Below are 19,317 nucleotides of genomic sequence, written 5' to 3'. Positions count from 1 at the left end.
AATCAAGCTTCCATTCATCTCAAGACTGAGTAAACAACAGATTTCTGCGTATGACTTGAGTACTGCTAAATCACTTTTAATGTGGAAATGGGTATTTATAGAGCCAAAGAGCAAATCATAATGGGCTTTAAAATCTATTTTATAGACTTATATAAAGTGAACAGACTGATAAATACAGTGTAAAAATGTATACAGATGTTTTATGAGAGTAGATTCCTCTTCTATTGCATTTAGGACAATGACTCAATTCATCAGCGTTTTAACTGTTGCTGAACTTTCTAGCAGGATTGGTTCTCCATAACATTCTTACAAATAAATACACATAGTTGACTATCAATCATTGTTAGTTCTAGCTAGTGTAATGTGGTATGACTCAGAGTCAGACTGAAGGGGAGAACTGTACATACGACCCACACGATCATGTCCCATTAGTGTTGATGTAAAATGAAGACAAAAAGCATCATCAACATTTTGAGTTTTCAATGCCCTTGGATTTATTGAAAAGCGACACTTTCAAGTAAGACAAAACTGCTGTTATGTCATAGTCATGCTATTTGAGTTTTGAGACAGAGTTTTGCAGTGCCCAGTTTAATTTACACTTTCATGTTAAAATCCCGAGACTCAAAACAAATGGGAAATATACATGTTGCAATAAAAGACAATAAAATCGATTTAAATGCAAAATGAAGTACAATCATTATCATTCTATTCTTACTTTTACTCACTTATTACTTTTTTCCATTTGTTATTGCTGGCTTAAGTCTATTTTTCCAGAAATACAGTTACTTTTCATTCACATTCCATATATAATCAGATTACTTGGGATGTGCCTGGCCAAACGATTGCACAACATGAAAATCATTGAGAGAAACTCAAGGTAATCAAGAATAATTCTTTGTATATTCTACGCATGCAGCATGACAGCATTTCATTGACTTTTCTTTCTAAAGGAATAAAAAACATCGGTAGCAGAGATGCTAAGGCTAATGCCCTGTGCTAAATTTACAGCTATAGGAGACTAGCTGTACCATATTTACCATTTAGATCTGGGACAAGGCAATGTTAGAATTATCCTAACATTATAATTGATGGAGAATCGTGATCATATTAGCTAATAAATTCCCCCCTCCCCAAACTGAAATGCATGCCTTGTGCAAATAACAACTTAAAATACTATCATCCAAATACTATAAGGTTTCATTTCATTAATGCATTGTCTATAGTTGTACAGAAAGGAACACAATCTCTAGCAGTAATTTCCAGTCAACTTGCTGTTCATTCTGAGCAGCTCCACACAGGTGCACTCAAGAGAAATCCTACAAATGCTACATATCACAGCGTGCAACAGTCGTTTGCACATTGTACCGCCAGTCATACGGAACCATCACCCATAGCTTATGTCAGACAGCATCACTGGATATAAATTGCACTATAATTCCATATTAAGACCCTGGAATTTGCTCTCACAGCTCAAAACAACTTTAATTGTAGTGATAGTCTGATTCTTGTCACAGCTTTAAATACTGAAGATCTGAGGAAGAATCTCTTTACTGACAGAGTAAATGTAAGGCAATAAACTACATTTTCCATGATTTCCACTCACGACCCACTTTATGGACTTTCTGGCCACATTTCTGAGTGCCTGGTTATATATAATTCCAAACAATCAAAAACTAACATTTGGGAGCTATACATGCATTTTTGTGGCAAAATAGTTACTCTCATATGGGTTATAGTATCTTGAAATACTAAGAAAAAAAAAGAACTGGATTGAACAATAAGACAATCAGAAACCCCATATAATTCAGTATAAATTCATTAAATCAAAATGAATTTAATGGAGGTACTCAGCTGAGCAGTGTTTAAATTCACAGGAAAAGTAGCAGTCATGCTTGGTGTTCAAATGTCTAACGATCTTAGTATATAATATGAAGCATATGTATTGCCATGTTTATGCATTATTGGACTTACGAATCAGTCCACATTATTGGTGAAGGGACACCCTAGTGCAGCAGTGCACAACTCCAGTCTTGAAAGGCCAGAATACTGCACAGTTTATTGATTCCCCTGCTTAAAGACATCTGATTCAACTTAACAGTTAATTACCAGGTTTAGGAGATGTGTTCAAGCAGGAAAATCCGTGCTGGACCCAGGCCCTTGAGGAGTTGTGCACTCCTGTGCTACAGCATGTGTCCTTTTGCATTAGTTAAATGTCATGATATCTGCGAATATAACATTTATGATTGATACATTTTTATACCCAAGGTGCTGAACTTAAATGGCTGCCATTACTTGTGCTTAAGTCAAAACGTGGACAAATGGGCTAAAACTGCACTATCAGCAAATACACACGGAAATAATAATTATATGTACATCCCGACTGAATACATTCTGAATAAAGGACACAGTCGGCTTTTACATGCTAGAGCCGTCAGTTCAGACAGCTGAAGCAGATGTACCATTTAGACGCACCGGCTGGTAAGTAGGAAGCACCATAGACTATGAGAAACAACAAAAATCTCACAAAGTCTGACATTTAAAAATGTCACCTACTGAGACCAATCCAGGGAAAAATGTAAAAAAAGAATACAGAAATCGTGGTAAAGGTGAAACTCGGGTCCTACAGAGGCTGCAACTTAAACAGAAGTACTAATCAAATTGAGGGCTTGTCAGCCAAGAAAGACGGGTTTGCCTGAAGCAGACTGAAAGAACCGATATACAGCACTGGGCTGAAAATCAAGCTTAAGTATCCACCTAATGGACGTGTATACAGGCTTTATATAAGCATGATGCTAATGTGCCTGAAGGAGGTGATGTTTAATGAGCATTCCACTGGCATTGGAGAAGGCACCTGCAGGACCTCTTATTTAGTTTCTCACACCCCACTAAGTGAAGACACAGCGACAGAGACATACTGTGTTGTGAAAGGTTCCCAGGGAGGCTTGGACGGTAATACTGAGCACAGGGAATCTATCAGATTATGACAGAACATGACTGAAGATCTTGCTGTGTCTATTTCAGTCAATAATAAGAGCCTTGGTGCCAAGAAAGAGAGGTAGAGATGACATTTTACCAACGGATGGATCAGATCTGAGGATACAGTGGTGACTGTAAATTACAAACATAGTGTGATATTAAGAGGTGTAGTAAGCCTTTAGTGCTTTTCAAAAAAAAGAGAGATGATGGGGTAGACACAACAAGATGAGCATTCAAAATAATAATAATAATAATAACAATAATTGGAGTTAGTTTCAAAGAAAAACGCTCCAAAACCTGTAGGTAAGAGGCACAGTGGTGTGTTTGAGTGAATGTTCACTGTGTCTAAAAACAGGAAGACCCCAAGAGGTGGTACATCTGTCAGACAACTGACAAGAAAATCTTTAGGTAGCTTTCATAATTCGGAGGTTGTCACATGTATATCTCGATGTTCCATTTCTGGTCCTTGGGTTTTGAGGCACTTGTGGCTGAAGCAATAGGGGTCTATACTGTATGCTTATTGATGTTCATTTCCACAATGCCTCTTGATGATCTCTAACCCAGGCAACCAGAGAACACTGCAGACTCCACTCTCTCTCCATTTTAGAGCAAGATAGCAAATAAGCAGCAGTTACCATGTTCCTGGTCTGGCAGGGAAGACTGAAATCTAAAACTGTGGTCCAGTATGCCACTTTCAATTCCGTCTCCTGCTTACAGCCTACACTGTTCAGTCCATATGATTGTTGACATGGTTGAACTCATCGGAACTTGCCTTGCCACCTTTTTTCTTGCCACTTGTTCCAGTGATGACCCTGTAGCAGCCACGGGCAATTTTATACATCCATACGACGTTGAGCACATCCAGACACACACAGGAGACAATCCAGGCCACCTGCGCGCCCAGGCCAAGCCTCTCGAAGGCGGGCGTACCAAACGTGCCAAACACTTTCGCCCAGTATGGCGGCATCACAGCGATGCGCACCAGGAAGAAGGCCACGGCCATAGCCACACCGTTAGCCACCACCAGCCGGTGAGAGCGAGGGTATGCCAGCGACTCAAAGAACCACCTGGAGAGAATGAATGTGTAAGTAAGGAACAGAAACCAAATATAATGACCACTGCAGCTCATATCAGAGAATTTCTCACCTTTGGTTCACAAATGGTGTTGATAATTCCGAAATAAGTCGGAAGTTTGCAAAATATGGAAGCACCCCACGTGTCTATAATGTTGGACCGAAATACAGAAATGAGCAATACGTATGAAAATAATAAAAGAAAAATACAGTTGGAAATTATTTCTAGTAAAAATAAACATTCATGTTATCATCAGTTTTGGAATTCCATACTGAATGACGATGCATACCAGCACATATCCATATGCATAGAGTGCCGCCAAGTGGTGACACACAAAAAAGCTGTCTCCCATGGTGCTCCAGTTGCAGGCTAGCAGCAGAAGGTCTGAGAAAGGGGAGGGGTGTGTGTATATCAGCAAACAGACATTATTTCCATCCATGTAATGGTAAAGCCTGAGTGAAATGCTTACCGTAAAGCAGGTAGCCACAGGTAATGGCGACATTGAGCTTTACCAAATTGGGATCTCCCCTATGAAGACAAAAAGAAAAGAGTAACACAAATAATACAGGAGTTAGAGACTAATATATATCTGTCAATTAAAATAAATACATCACCTTCAATAGCACAGATAAAATTATATCAAAATGTATATCAGTATAACAATATATCAGTCCACTGAGCGACACAAGCCTACTTCTTTGTTTCTATTACATTGCCTTTCAACTGACAAAATGTACTTTTGAATGCTCAGAGGGCTTAACATTGTAACCACCAGAAAAGCCATGTGAATATTAAATCTATTTGCAGAATGCACATAAAACCAAGCATAACTTAATCCCCACTCACAGACGTCAGAGTCTGACAAGCATTAGGCAGCACATGACTAGCTACTGGTGTGCTACTTGAGCTCCCTTCCAGCTCAAGCAGCTTGTTGACAGTCCTTTACTGGACAAAGACAGGGTGTGTGAGTGTATTGTGCCTTTGCCTGCCAGCTGCTCTTTGTGTTAGATTCAGTGCTCGCCCACGGAACTCTCTACAAAACAGATGATGTAATACCTGAGCTGATTTTATTGCTTTTACAGTGAGAAAGGATTTACCACACGTTGCATTTTCTCTATAAGATTTCCACACAACTAAAGGGAAAGAATACATTTGCTAACGCTGTTCTTTGAAATTATGAACAAATCAGCAGTGGCTCAAGAACATAGATTTTGATGCAGCTGGACAACATTAATAATGACACAGCCTCAAACAAAATTAAGTTGAGAGTCTATCACAATTGACTTACGCTACAGGCTAGTGAATTTTTAGAGGAATCCTGTAAAAGGCAGCTGAGAGACAATATATACAGTCATCATACAGTCTAGCAACTCGTTTTGAGTGGGTTCTTCAACTGTGTCTGATACAGCAAGTGTGTTTCCTGTGTGCAGGGCACACACAGAAGAACAAATATGCATCATTAACCTGGGTTGTCCAAACTGAAAAACACACCTAAAACTAGCTGAAACAGTCTGTGCATTAGAAAAGGGAGACACATTTTTCTTTTTTTTTTTTCTCAGCACTTACATGGGAAACAAGGTCCACTGTGGTGCACACGCATTTCTGATGTAGCCTTACTATCCACTCCATAATCCCTCTCACAATCTTTGCAATATCTTACAACAGAAATGGTTCTGTGCATCTTAGCAAAAACTATTTCAGACATCTTTTTGTATCAATTTCAAAATCTAATCAATGATATTTTCAAAATCTAGAATAATACTTGCACATAAATCCTACAAACATTCAATTACTTGTTCTTAAAATATTGTGCTAACAACTATCTTGGATGGACAAACACACAGATGGACATAAATAATGCCTCTACCAAGAAACCACGTCATTATCTGTTATGTTCGCTCCTCATTTTCCAACTGAAAACGTTCAACGAGCAATCATAGGGCAGCGTGATTCCTGCCCCAATGGGCTTTTATTAGTGCGTGTTGCAGTTCCTATTTTTAACCACTAGATGGAATAATAACTCTATGGAACTATATGGGGCCGTGAGCATTTCGCCCCACGTCAATGTCAATTTTATCATGTATCATGTATTTGTTGTCCAAAGTGCTTTACAACAATAATTACAGAAGCTAAAATAGAAATAAAATAATATCTGATTGCACAACATCAATGGAGATTCAATGGAACACTGGCTTACGGTATATCTGTCAATTACCAACATTTCTTTAAAGTTGTTGGCCACTCACAAGAGGTAATTTAAACTGAATTTATTTATGGAATTGTGAGTGAGGACTTTATAAAGTGTAACGTTTCTTAAAAGGCTGATCTAAATGGTGAAGCTCTGTTCATCTGCCCCATGGATGAGCCGCCACACCAACTAATACTACTTTATAATGTGTTAAGCAGTTACTAACCACTGTCACCTTCACGGATCCTTTTGCCCCAGTCAAAGAGGAAATCTCTTTCTGTCTGTGCTATATTACCTCCCCAAAAGAGTTTTTAGACTGATGGTATTCTTAGTCTGTGAACTAGTGACCCAGTATCAGGATGTATTTATTGATAGAGACCTCAAAGCACTTCTGTAAGTCGCTCTGGATAAGGGCATCTGCCAAAAGCCATAAATGTAAATGTAAATGTACTAAAGGGAGAAAGTGAAAGAGGAGTGTTCACAAACTGAATGCTTCTGCTTATCCTAGACAGGGTTGTGGGGAGCCTGGAGCCTATCCCAGGGAACTCGGGGCACAAGGCGGGGGACACCCTGGACAGGGTACCAACCCATCACAGGGTACAACTTCACACACATTCACACACTACGGACAATTTGGAAACACCAATCAGCCTTCAATGCATGTCTTTGGACAGGGGAAGGAAACCCCCAAAGCATGGGAAGAATATGCAGGCTCCGCACACACAGGGCAGAGGTACAAGGCAAACGTGCTAATCAATAAGCCACCATGTCCCCCTGATTTTATTATATACTAGATATAATTGAATTATGCTAATTCAATATGCTATATGCAATATGCTAATAAAATTTAAAGTCATTTGTAAACACTCCCCTATACATCATCTGTCCGTTTCTACTCTGCTGTTACTGGAGCACCGAGATTTCCTCACATACATACTACCGAATGCATGTAGGAGTGGTATTGTGCGAAACATGCGTCAGCCTGCCTGAGATTCGAGATCAAATAAATAATTGAACATTTCAGTCAAGTAAAAATGTTATTGTACAGTGACAATTATTAGGTTATTTCTTAAAATACATATTTTTCTTTATTTTTTCTGACTTCCTGTCTAAAGTCTGCTAGAACTGCTACACCTTTCTATATCCAAATTATGCACTTTATGGTAACAGTATTCTCTTGCTTCTTGGGTTGTTTTTGCATGCTGTGGCCCGTGTGTATAATGTGTAACATGCATTCTTAACAGTAAAGTGACTCTGCAATCGATATACAGTAAGTGGCAGGTGTCCAGTGGACGAGGTTGTGTGTGAAACCAGACACCACAGTGAACACCGGGCTCAGTTACACCTGTGAATGGTGCTGCTGTCACCTTCACTGACCTTTTCGCCCCAGTGAAAGAGGCAAACTCTTTCTGTCTGTGCTACACTAAATCTAAATCTCACCTGCTCTCTCTCTCTCTCTCTCTCATTCACTGTCTCATGCACACAAAGTTTCGAGCTCCATTTAGTCACCAGGCACCAGCAATAACAGACTATTTACATAAACAGCCATATTTACTATTTACATCTCCATGTCTCATCACCTTCCAAATCAATTTACTTCATCAGACGAACAATTCATGTCTGATGGCTTGATAATCTGATCTTTCCTTTCTCTCTATGTATGTATATGCACACATTTATTTAGATGTTTGTGAAGGACACACCCTAATCAGGCTACATACTATGTGACAACAACACACACAAGGCCCTATTATTTTTTTAGTCACCATGACGAAAACACAACAAATCCTGATAACCCTGTTCTGTCTGTAACCGATGTCACACATACTGTAGCTGTAGAACTCCTGGTAAATCTACATATACAGTCATGTCCATAAGTATTTGGACAGTGACACAACTTTCATAATTTTGCCTCTGTATGCCACCACAATGGATCTGAAATGAAGAAATCAAGATGTGAGTGAAGTGTAGACTTCCAGCTTTAATTCAAGGGGTTCAACAAAAAATATTGCATTAACGATTTAGGAATTACAGCCATTTTTTTTTTACATAGTACTTCCATTTCACAGGCTCAAAAGTAATTAGACAATTGAATTGATAAGCAGTTTAATGGCCAGGTGTGGCCTGTCTCCTTGTTATGTCATGACAAATTAAGGAGATAAAAGGTCTGGAGTTGATTCCAAGCGTCGAATTTGGTAGCTGTTCATGGGAACTCTCAATACGTGATCCAAAGAGGTGGCGATGCAAGTGAAGGAGGCCATCATTAGGCTGAAAAAACAAAACAGACCTATCGGAGAGATAGCAGAAACTTTAGGAGTGGCCATATCAACAACTTGGTACATTCTTAAAAAGAAGGAATGCACTGGTGATCTCAGCAACACCAAAAGGCTTGGAAGACCACGGAAGACAACTAAAGTGGATGATCCCCGAATTCTTTTCTTGCTGAAGAAAAACCACTTCACAACATCAACAGAAGTCAAGAACACTCTGGAGGAGGTAGGCCTACCATTGTCAAAGTCTACAATCAAGAGACACCTTCATGAATGTAAATACAGATGGTTTACCTCAAGATGCAAACCACTGTTAACACTCAAGAACAGGAAGGCCAGATTAGACTTTGCTAAAAACCTCTAAAAAAGCATGACCAGTTCTGATGCAAGATTAACTTACCAGAATGATGGGAAGAGAAGAGTATGGGGAAGGAAAGAAAGGCCTCGGGAGCCAAAGCATACCACAATTCTTAAGTGTATACTTTCTGCTCAGATTCAGTGAAATGCTGCAAAACTGATAGGACGGCACTTCACAGTACAGATAGATAATGACCCTACACCTATCACGAAAGCAACCCAAGAGCTTCTTAAGGCAAATTAAATGTTCTTAAATGTCCGACTTCAACTCAACTGAGCAAGCTTTTCACTTACTGAAGACAAAACTGAAGGCAGAAAGACCCACAAACAAGCAGCAACTACTGAAGGCAGCTGCAGTAAAAGCCTGGCAAAGCATTTCAAGGGAGGAAACTCAGCATTTGGTGATGTCCATGGGTTCCATATTTCAGGCAGTCATTGACTGCAAAGGATTTGCAGCCACATATTAAAAATACTCCTAATATTTATGATTATGTTAGTTTGTCCAATTACTTTTGAGCCTGTGAAAATGGAGGGACTCTGTAAAAACTGGTTAATACAATATTTTTGTTAAACCCCTTGAATTAAAGCTGAAAGTCTACACTTCAATTACATCTTGATTACTTCATTTCAAATCCATTGTGGTGGTGTACAAAATGATGAAAATTGTCACTGTCCAAATACTGCTGGACCTGACTGTATGCTAGTGTGCAAAACGATAACCCCATGGCTTCTCGGCCAGCAATATTTCAGACTTAGAACAAACCTGTATCTTTCACCTACCTAATGTACAGCATTTTATCACGTTCGAAAGTTCATCCCAAAGTCTATTTGGCCACGTACAAGGTCATCTTGCTTACACACATTATCTTCATTAGTACATGTTAAAGCATAATCTTCCTCCCAAGCCAGCCTCATGCTCATATAACTGAAAGTGTATTTTTGTGTGGGTGTGTGTTTGTGTGTCTTCTGTGTCTTCTGCAAACCATGGTGCCTCCTGCATAGAATAGATTAGGTTAATCTAAGTCAAAATACATAGCCACATGCTACTGAACTTTGTCATAAGTCAAATGTTCATAGTTGTTATCAGACTGTTTCTATCAGTGTGTTGCAACAGACATGATACAGAGCTCTACAAGGTAACTGGCCTTATGAACCTATTAACTAGTGTGTAAAAGGAAACCTACAGTACTCTAATACTGGTAGTATTTCCAAACTACCAGTGAAATACATTACAACTTCAGAATTAATAGCACCTTCATGAAAATGAGAAACAGATATTACAAAAAATAAAAAACAAACAAAAACAAAAATAATTATCATCAAAACTTATTTTTGTAAATAATATTTTCTGCTAAAATCATGTGTGGCAAAATTACTGGCTCTGTAATGAATATTAAAAAAAATGGAAACAAACTGTCATATTTTGGGAGGAAAAATTCTTTTCTTTCAGTCTCTTTAGGAATCTCTAAATTTCCATGGAAAATATTCACTATAAGGCCAGAAATTTATAGACACCTTTTATAGATTTATAGACCATTAGGCCCATATGTAAATTTTTGAACATTCCATTCCAGTAGTCCCCCTTTGCTGTTATAATAACCTCCACTCTTCAGGGAAGAGTTTGCACTAGATTTTGGAGTGTGATTGTGGGGATTTGTGCTCATTGAGCCACAACATCATTAGCGAGGTCAGGTACTGATGTCAGGTGAGGAGGCCTGGGGTGTATTCGGCATTCCAGTTCATCCCAAAGGTGTTCAGTGTGGTTGAGGTCAGGGCTATGTGCAGGCCAATCGAGTTCTTCCACTCCAACTTTGGCAAACCATGTCTTCATGGATCTTGCTTTGTGTACAGGGGCATTGTCATGCTGGAACAGGTTTGGGCCTCTTAGTTCCAGTGAAGGGAAATTGTAATGCTACAGCATACAAAGACATCCTATACAATTGTGTGCTTCCAACTTTCTGGCAACAGTTTGGGAAAGAGCCACATATGGGTGTGAGCAAACTCGCAACCCACTCAAACCCCACAAACTTTTGGCCATATAGTGTATATGTGGTTGCACACATCTAAAACCCCTTTATCATTCATTAGCACTGGGGAAAACCAAAAAGCTTTGTTGCTGATATGCACAAAAATACACAAGCATTTCATGAAGCAATGTATAATTCGAAAATGCAATTAAGCACAATCACAGCCATAATAAAAAGTTGTAAAAGTCTGTAAAAGCTGAAAATCTACCAGGAAGTGGACACATGCATTACTTTGGCTTCAGCAAATATTAATTGTTTCAATAAAAAAAAAAAACAGCATTTTCCAGAAACAAATGCACACCCTGAGATATAAATACAACTGTATATACAAAATGTGTTAATTATTTCTGCTCATTTTCTTAAAGGTGCCAATAATTCTGGAGTTGGCTGTAATGCGATATTCACCACAGGAAGCTACACAGTGGGCTTTTGCCCTTTACCAAAATTGTGCAGAAAGACATACAGAAAAGTGTGAAACCATGTCTAAAACTGACTGAGTGAATAAATGCTATGCTTTTAGTAAATCAGTGATGTGACATGTATTCACAGATTGTAGTCAAGGAGACAAAAGAAAAAGATATGAGAAAATCTCAGGAGACACAGAAAGGTGTGGGATTGTGAAGGGAACCTTTCTGACTTGTTCAAAGGAAAAAAAATGCACTTCAGAACATCACATAGAAACATACACGCCACAAGAAGCGTCATGACAAAAGCACAGACGCGCAGGCAGGCAGACAGACAGACAGCTGTTAGAAAGGAGCGTGCACATGCTTATGTGTGTAAAGGTTTTTCAAAAGCTCTGACAAGACAAGCTTCTTTCACTGAAGGTGTGGTGGTGATGGTGGGGGTTCACCGCAGCCTCCCTATTTCCTTCAGTCTCTCATTTTTGCCTCATAAGCATATGCTGGCTGAGGCAGCTCTGAGGCACAATGAGACAAAGAGTAGCGGGGGGCAAGTGAGGGTGTCACATGATGTGAGTGAGAGGGAGAGAGAGTCTGGGCATCTGAGAATGAGCCAGAGCCAGAGAAAGAGAAATGGGGAGGCTGTTGTGTGCTGTGAAAAGGCACGTTGTTGGGAGAACTAAGAGCTCTCTGATTCAGAGGGGGACAAAAAGTACAGAGACCAATATAGAGAGACAGCAAGATGACATACAGTAGCTGGAGGAAAAACAGTAATATGAGAGAGTAAATCAGAGGACTAGGAAGAGCAGAAGGATAGATAGCCAGATAGACAGACGGAGCATAAAGAACTAGATAGGCTGAAGGGTGGAAAAAAAGAAAAGGGACATGGAGAGATTGGGGAAAAGAGGGAGACCACAACGGAGACATTACCATTCTTCTCTCTCAGGATGCAAAGATGCAGACCAGACAGGCAGCAGGCAAAAAAGAACAGAACAGAAAGGAACAGAAGAACAGAAACAGAGAGAAAGACAAGAGGACAAACAGATATGAGAGAGCCGTTCTGTGCTTAGAGAGGTCAAGACACACCTCCAAAACTCCAGCCTCACAATGCAGGAGCACTCTAACATACCCATTAGGCGTGTTTCCACTGCAAGAACCTTTTCAGGAACCAAGGAACTTTAGGTGCATTTCCACCAGAGGAACCAGGGCCTATTTTAGTTCCTGGGCCATAGATTATTTTCAGCAGGTCCTTTTCTATAGATGGACACTAGCATACTGTTCTATTCGGGAAAAACTTCTGTGGTGAAGTTTGCTGTAGTAAACATCACTAATTGGTAAACTATTCCCTCTCAAGCTAATGACCGAGGCTAATGGTTTACAGAGTTAGAATGTTTTTATAGGAACAGTTAACAATCGTCCTCCATGCCTGTAACTGGTTTAAAAAACTCATTGATGCATCATTACAGATGTATCAATACCAATTTCTTCAGACTGTTTTTTGGTGCTCGTTGATAGTGGTAATGATACCAAAACTGAAATGAGGAACCTACTCAGTACGTAGAAATCTGGGTCATCATGGATGCTTTCCTGGCTTGAATAGCGGCTACAAAAAAAGCATATGTTAGCTAATAGGCGCTCATTATTTATACTGTTAGCTTTAATTTCCTTAAAGTGCTCATTTTACTTGATTTCATGATTTAGCTAGCTATGTTAGTTACCTTGGATCAAAGAAGGCTTGCAATGGAGAAGGGTGACTTTTGTTTCACTTAAGAAAAGCATTTATGTACAGCTGTAAAAAATAAATAAATAAATAAATAAATAAAAATAAAAATAAAAATAATGCTTCATTGTGCGGGAATTCCTCGTTGTCAAGGACCAATAATGGCTGACTGTCGATAACTGATTTTCATCACATTATTTTGTCTAGGCCTGTAGACATTTCACATGGATACCTGATACCATTATTGGTAATGATGCATCCCTAAACATCATCATATATCAACAAAGCAAATGTAATAAAGAACCACAAACACCTCCACGTTCTCTGTGTGGCTGTCATTTTGCTGTGTTCTCACACTTTGTCTCTCTAATTTTATATTATACATTACAGTCTCTGCAGTATGGTAGTGTAGTTCTCATTGAGCATAGCCCAATATCTGTTCCTCAGAAGGTTCCAGAATCTCAGTGGAAACACACCTACTGACGTAAAGGGGAACCTGTCTCACTGAATAGTCCATAGAAAGCTATGATCCATTCAGACTTTAGCAATCTTAACAGACATTGGTAAATTATCACAATTTAAATTTTGGAATCTTTTCCAACAATTTGAGTTTCCACAGAAAAGCAGTGCTCACTGGTAAAATTGACAAATGTTACATAACCAAATTAGTCTCAAGCTCTCACTAAATGCTTGGAGGGAGATGGTCAGTGTGGAGTGTGGAAGTGAATGAGCAGCATTCCCCTTTAAGCTCCTTGTCTTCCTCTTACCAGACTGGATCTGCGTTGACGGCGTCATCAAACCACAGGATGTAAAGGCAGAAAAGCCCAACAATCACAGCGTGGACAGTGGACACAAGCCTAGGGACGCAATAACATGTCAGTATTTTGGAGACAGACAGAGAAGTTCACTAATCTGATAGCTGACCAATGCACTGATGGGGGTTTGGAATAGCACCATGTAGACTCTGGAGAAATTCTGCTTTGGGTATTAAAAAAATAAGGCTTAAATTTGCCTCTCCTGTCCCTGAGGTTTCAATAACAGCAGCTGAAAGTGAAAACATTCCTTTTTTCATTGTATGAAAGAAGCAGGATTGACAGATGCTTATCGCACTTGACTACAGTGTCAGGAAAGCTGCAGATGTGCTGAAGAAGTCTTTGAGTGGCACACATCTGCCAGAAAGACATCAGCTGAGAAATGATGGAGTGCAGCTTTAAAATGCTTTTTATGGCCAAAATGTATATGAAGCTCTTACAGAAATATGCGTGCTGAGTGCAAAGGTATACCCAGCTGCATTCCACAAAAGCCAACAGACACGTTTCTTTACTAACAGACACACTTTTAGTTCAAATACTGTGCAGGTTAAAGGTAAAGTTTGGGGCCTCATTTTTTAAAAGTTCAGTATCACTTCCAATAGCATATTCTGTAAAACCAAGCCTAACACTGGGCCTGGTCTTTTTCTATCCTAAAGGAAACCTCCACCCTGAAACATATTAAATATTTTTATGTTGAATTATTTGTGATGTGTTTCGCGATTCTGGTTCTGTGTTTTCGTTATTCCTGTGAGAAGTTGGCTGTTGTGTTCTGGTCTTATGTCACATTGTAATCTCCAGCACAGCTCCAGAACAATGATGTTTAATAGGAGAAAAATTCCAATGATCTCAAAGACAAGGGATAACGGACCACAAGAGCTAGTTTTCTCACTAATCATTTCCAGTGACACTGAATATCATATTCAGGATCGACGCTGATGTAATGAAAACAGCAAACATTGGACTCAGAGTTCCAGAATTCAATGCAGCTATGTGATGAGATAAAGAAGAGACTAGACTCAGCTAGTTAGTGATCTATGAGACGGTGGTATTAGAATGAAAGTTGAAGCTTGTCTGTTTGAGTGGAGTGTAGAGATGAGGAGGTGAGAGAGCTGGACAGACTAAAGCACTGCTGCATCACTCTCTTTAGGTAGAGATGACGTGAGGGCTAAAACTAACGCTGCATTCGTGGTGCCTTGTAAGTGGTTATTTGCATTTTGTAATGACATCATTTCCCACTTCGGCACGTTCATCGTGCGAAGTGAAAAAAAAAAACCCTGGGTGCCTCCATGAAAGCACATTTTTGTTTGCTCCATCAGAGCATGTAAAGCTCATAAAAAGCTATGCACACTTGTACTTTTAAACATTCATGCAATATTTTGGACTGAAATTGCAGTACAGCAACAACAGCAGATAATAGCGAGAAGCGTTAGCAACAATTGAAGAACACGTGTTAATAATTAAGATGATCATGCAAGTCGTTCAGGGTGGATTTTTCCTTGAACTCTCATCCAAATACTCAAGTTTCAGCTATAATGTAATGTGTAAAATGTAATGTGACTATTTATGGGTGTTGAATCTGCCATTGTGATCTTTTACAGCTCGCTTGCTTCAGGAGACACTAGTGTACCTTTCAGACATGAGACAAAGACTAGATTAGAGACTGTGAGACACATTTAACAACATAAAGGGAACCAGAGGCGTGAGTTGATGATACATGGTATATTATGGGAATAACTAATAATAACACACTGACTTAACACAAACATAACAGATCATTTTAAACACCTTCAAAGCAGGATAATGTTATACTGATGTTATTGTGCACTGAATGTGATTTATTATGTTTGTGTTGAGTCAGAGTGTGTGTGTGTGTGTGTGTGTGTGTGTGTGTGAGTTGTACCTGGAGTTCCACTCGTTGAGTTTGTTAGGTGGGAGTTTCCCATAGCCCTGTGTTAATGTAGACGACACTAATGGGCTGACTCCAGAGAAGAACAGCTGGAACCCGATGAAGCTTCCAGCCACCACGTACAACTCTCTTGCCTCCATCACTCACCTGCAACACACACAAATCAGATAGTGAGCAGAAGTAATGTGTGTTTTTCTTTAAAAAGAAACAAAACCTACAGATTTTACACCTGTCTCATTGTCTGAGTCACTGAATTAAAACAATTGCGTGTTCTCTAAAGCAATTGCTCAACTGTAGCAAAACCGAGTTCAACTGTAGCAAAACAAACGCTTTCTCCAGAAAACAACACAGACTGGTTCAGCCAGCATTTTACCTGCAAGGGAACATGTTACTGCAATGGTAGCTGAGAATGCACTGATGAAAACAACTATTCAGGACTGATATAAGAGAGAACTAATTGCTGTATTTTTCTTTATAGACAATCAGAAAATGTACACCATGTCTTAGCAATCATGATACAGATTGAGAAATAAGTGGGGTTGAGTTAGCAGTAAAGGGAAGAATGTATGAACATACAGTTACACATGTTAGAACCTGAAGTGAAATGGTTTGAGAAAATATGTGAAGGTAGTACAAGGAGAAATGTTGTACAATATGTAGGAGTGAAATTAAAAACAGACATGCTATGTGTGTGCTGTTGTAGAGTAGGGTCAATGTCTCTCAGTACACTGTAAAAGCTATCCTGAGTGCTCTGGGGTTTCTTCAGTTCACTTTCAAATTTTCTCCCCCTCTCTCTGTTTTACACACACACACACACACACACACACACAATGTGCAAATATAAGCACAGTCTTTTACATATACTTTTTCTCAACTTCAAAGCCAGACTGCTAGAGGACATTACAGTAAGGAACAAAAATGCCACATTAGCTCGGCAACACACACTGCGCTAAACAATAATTCTGAAATAACCCTAAAATGCTCATTGCTGAAGAATTCTGGTAATATGTGTTTCCCAATATGCTGCATTTACATGCACATCACAATCTATGAGGCTTCATTTAGACAATCTCACATATCCATCACTTATCTTCAATCTTCAGACTTGGACCACATTCATACACTGACACTTCAGTAAATCTGATCTCTGTTTAATCGCAGTGTCTAATTCCACCAATATGATCTGACAAAGAAACAAACAAACAAACAAAAAAAAATCAGGATTTCATCATTTCCACATGATGCCCCAACACGGCCTTTTCCTCAGAGTCAAATTCCTGTGTTACAAAGCTCCACACAATCAGACCCTGTCAGCAAAAACAATGGACTAAAATCCCAAAATCTGATTAAAATACCAGCATAAACAAGGAGCAACACCTTTTCCCCTAAGAAAGGTTTAAATAATTAATCTAACTAGGTAAGCAGCTGACAATGCAGTAACAATAGGCCATTGATTAAGGAGCATGGAAAGACCAATGATCAAATGACTCGCTGCCATTCTTTCCTTTATCATGAAACGGAGATATGGTTGTCCTGCACAGCCCTTAAAAAAGGCTTTAAAAAAGTCCACCATGGCTGTTACATACTGAGACACTGAGGCATAAAATTCACAACAGATACTGCTAGTGTAAAATGACTGGATGTGGAATTGTTTGATTAATGCGATATGATCGATTATAGTGTTTCATGTTGTAAGATATGCTAATGAACTGGTGTAAAACAATAAAAGATGACACGAACGAATTAATGACACAAAGGGAAATAAACCCATCAGTTGTAGAAGCTTTACTCTGCCATATTAAGTGAATAAGTAAGGTTAAAGATGCACCACAGTGAGCATCAGATGCCTTAAAATGGGGTGGATATATAGGAAGAACGCTAGCAAGGTACAGTATAAGACTTCACACAGTATAGAATTTCATAATCACTCCAGGTTTTTATTTCAACCCTCGCTCGTTTAATAGAAAGGCCAGAGAGTGAAGATATAGCAAGAATGAAGCATGCACTGATCCAGTACTGTGTACTGCCATCAGGGCTCACACTGGCCTAAAACGCTGGAATGGTATCAAACCAGATGAGACAATTTTACAATCTAACCCATGCTATGAATGTGTGGAATGCTGACTGATTGACATAAATCATGCACACACCTTGTTTTAAAGAAAACCAGCAGGGAGTCAGTATTATTGAGGATGAGGGTGTATTGTATTGCTATCAGGTATCAGCTGAAATCCAGAGCTGTATTGATGGTATCTTGTCAGAAATGGAAAAAGGTCAGATCACTGCATCATTATGCAGAAGATCCATGCACATACTGAGCCTGTGGGAAATCTCTTTGTTGGCTGTAAGAATATATTTTAATGAACCACATCCTGTATTAGCTATGAGCTTATTACTGTCATGTGGCATCTTCAGCTTTGATTATGCTATTCATCTGATCAGTGCAATCCTGATTGCTGACACTGCTGATATTCCGACACAGATATAAGGCGCACGTCACATACACGTCCACACAGAGCAGACTGTAATTGAAATGCCAGAGAATGCGACACTGATAGTTATGCGCGCGCACACACACACTCGAACACACACATACACACATTTCTAAAGCTGTTACCAGGGGCATAGTCGTGCATTCCACATTTCCTATTGGTACCAGCAGATCTAAGATGCCAAATGTGTGAAAAATCTTTTACATTGTCTAACCAGGCTGAGCATCTCTTTGCCCAGAAGCGCTGGATTGCAGGCGAAAAGCGCACAAAGCTGCCAAACAACAGCCGCAGCAGCAACACTGGAGCATATCAGAAAAAATATATCTCTAATGTAATGTTGTTATCGTGGACATATCTCCCTGAATATGGGAATATGGACCAACCGAGGCTCGTACAGTAGCGCTGCTCAGAGAGACTTATATAACAAACAAACAGCTAGATGTAGCCTCACCTCAGCCTGTTAGAATGGCCTGATATTTTCTAAACAAATTGCTAGTCAGTGCTAGCTACCTGCTTTCAGTCGCATAGGTCTGAGTACGCAGCACTCGGTCCGGTTTTCCTTCCGTCTGTCTTCACTTCCCAAACTTAGCTAGCCGGTCAGCTAAAAGAAAGGAAGAAAGAAAGAAAAAAACACACACACATCCTTCACGGACTACCGGCAAAAATGAGAGAGTCGCGAGACCCTGGTCATGTCGTACCTCCAAAAAACAACTGCTAGTTCAGTTAGCATTCGTCGCATTTGTACGCTAACTTCTTTTCTGCAAAAGAAGTATTGACAGCTTGAGCTAAACGTTAGAGCTAACAACACAAACTCACACTCACACTCTCTCTTACACACACACACTCACACACACACACACATACACACACAACCCGCCTCTCAGTACACACACCCCTTCGCCAGGCCAATCCCACTGCATACAAGGGGAAATTGAACACAGGCTACTTCTGAAACCGCATACTACCGTACTAAACAGTATGCCAAGTCCTTACCCAGCGTACTATTTTGCCATACTGTTTAGTACGGAAGTATGCGGTTTCGGATGTTGCCACGCACGAGCGCAAAGGCGCTCAGCACTATCTGAGAGAATGGT

The 19,317-nt window shown here is 39.6% G+C and overlaps 1 protein-coding gene across 4 annotated transcripts; it reads right to left on the bottom strand.

Moving 5' to 3' along the window:
- Positions 1-469: 469 nt before the first annotated feature.
- Positions 470-19,168, bottom strand: tlcd4b (TLC domain containing 4b). 4 transcript variants are annotated; one of them, XM_026916483.3, is made up of 8 exons: positions 18,922-19,150; positions 18,734-18,824; positions 15,726-15,878; positions 13,781-13,870; positions 4,520-4,578; positions 4,340-4,434; positions 4,123-4,196; positions 470-4,043 (listed from the first exon to the last, which is right to left on the bottom strand). In XM_026916483.3, exons 3-8 carry the CDS (start codon positions 15,869-15,871, stop codon positions 3,704-3,706), a joined length of 804 nt encoding a protein of 267 aa, XP_026772284.1. In that variant the 5' UTR covers positions 15,872-15,878; positions 18,734-18,824; positions 18,922-19,150; the 3' UTR covers positions 470-3,703. The 4 variants fall into 4 exon arrangements, with proteins under 4 accessions (XP_026772284.1, XP_026772283.1, XP_026772285.1 ...); XM_026916482.3 differs by having other exon boundaries at positions 18,734-19,149; XM_026916484.3 differs by lacking the exon at positions 13,781-13,870 and having other exon boundaries at positions 18,734-19,168.
- Positions 19,169-19,317: the final 149 nt, after the last annotated feature.

Source organism: Pangasianodon hypophthalmus, chromosome 13, assembly GCF_027358585.1.
Source record: "Pangasianodon hypophthalmus isolate fPanHyp1 chromosome 13, fPanHyp1.pri, whole genome shotgun sequence".
Lineage (NCBI taxonomy): Eukaryota > Metazoa > Chordata > Actinopteri > Siluriformes > Pangasiidae > Pangasianodon > Pangasianodon hypophthalmus.
This window is presented reverse-complemented; position numbering and strand designations above follow the sequence as displayed.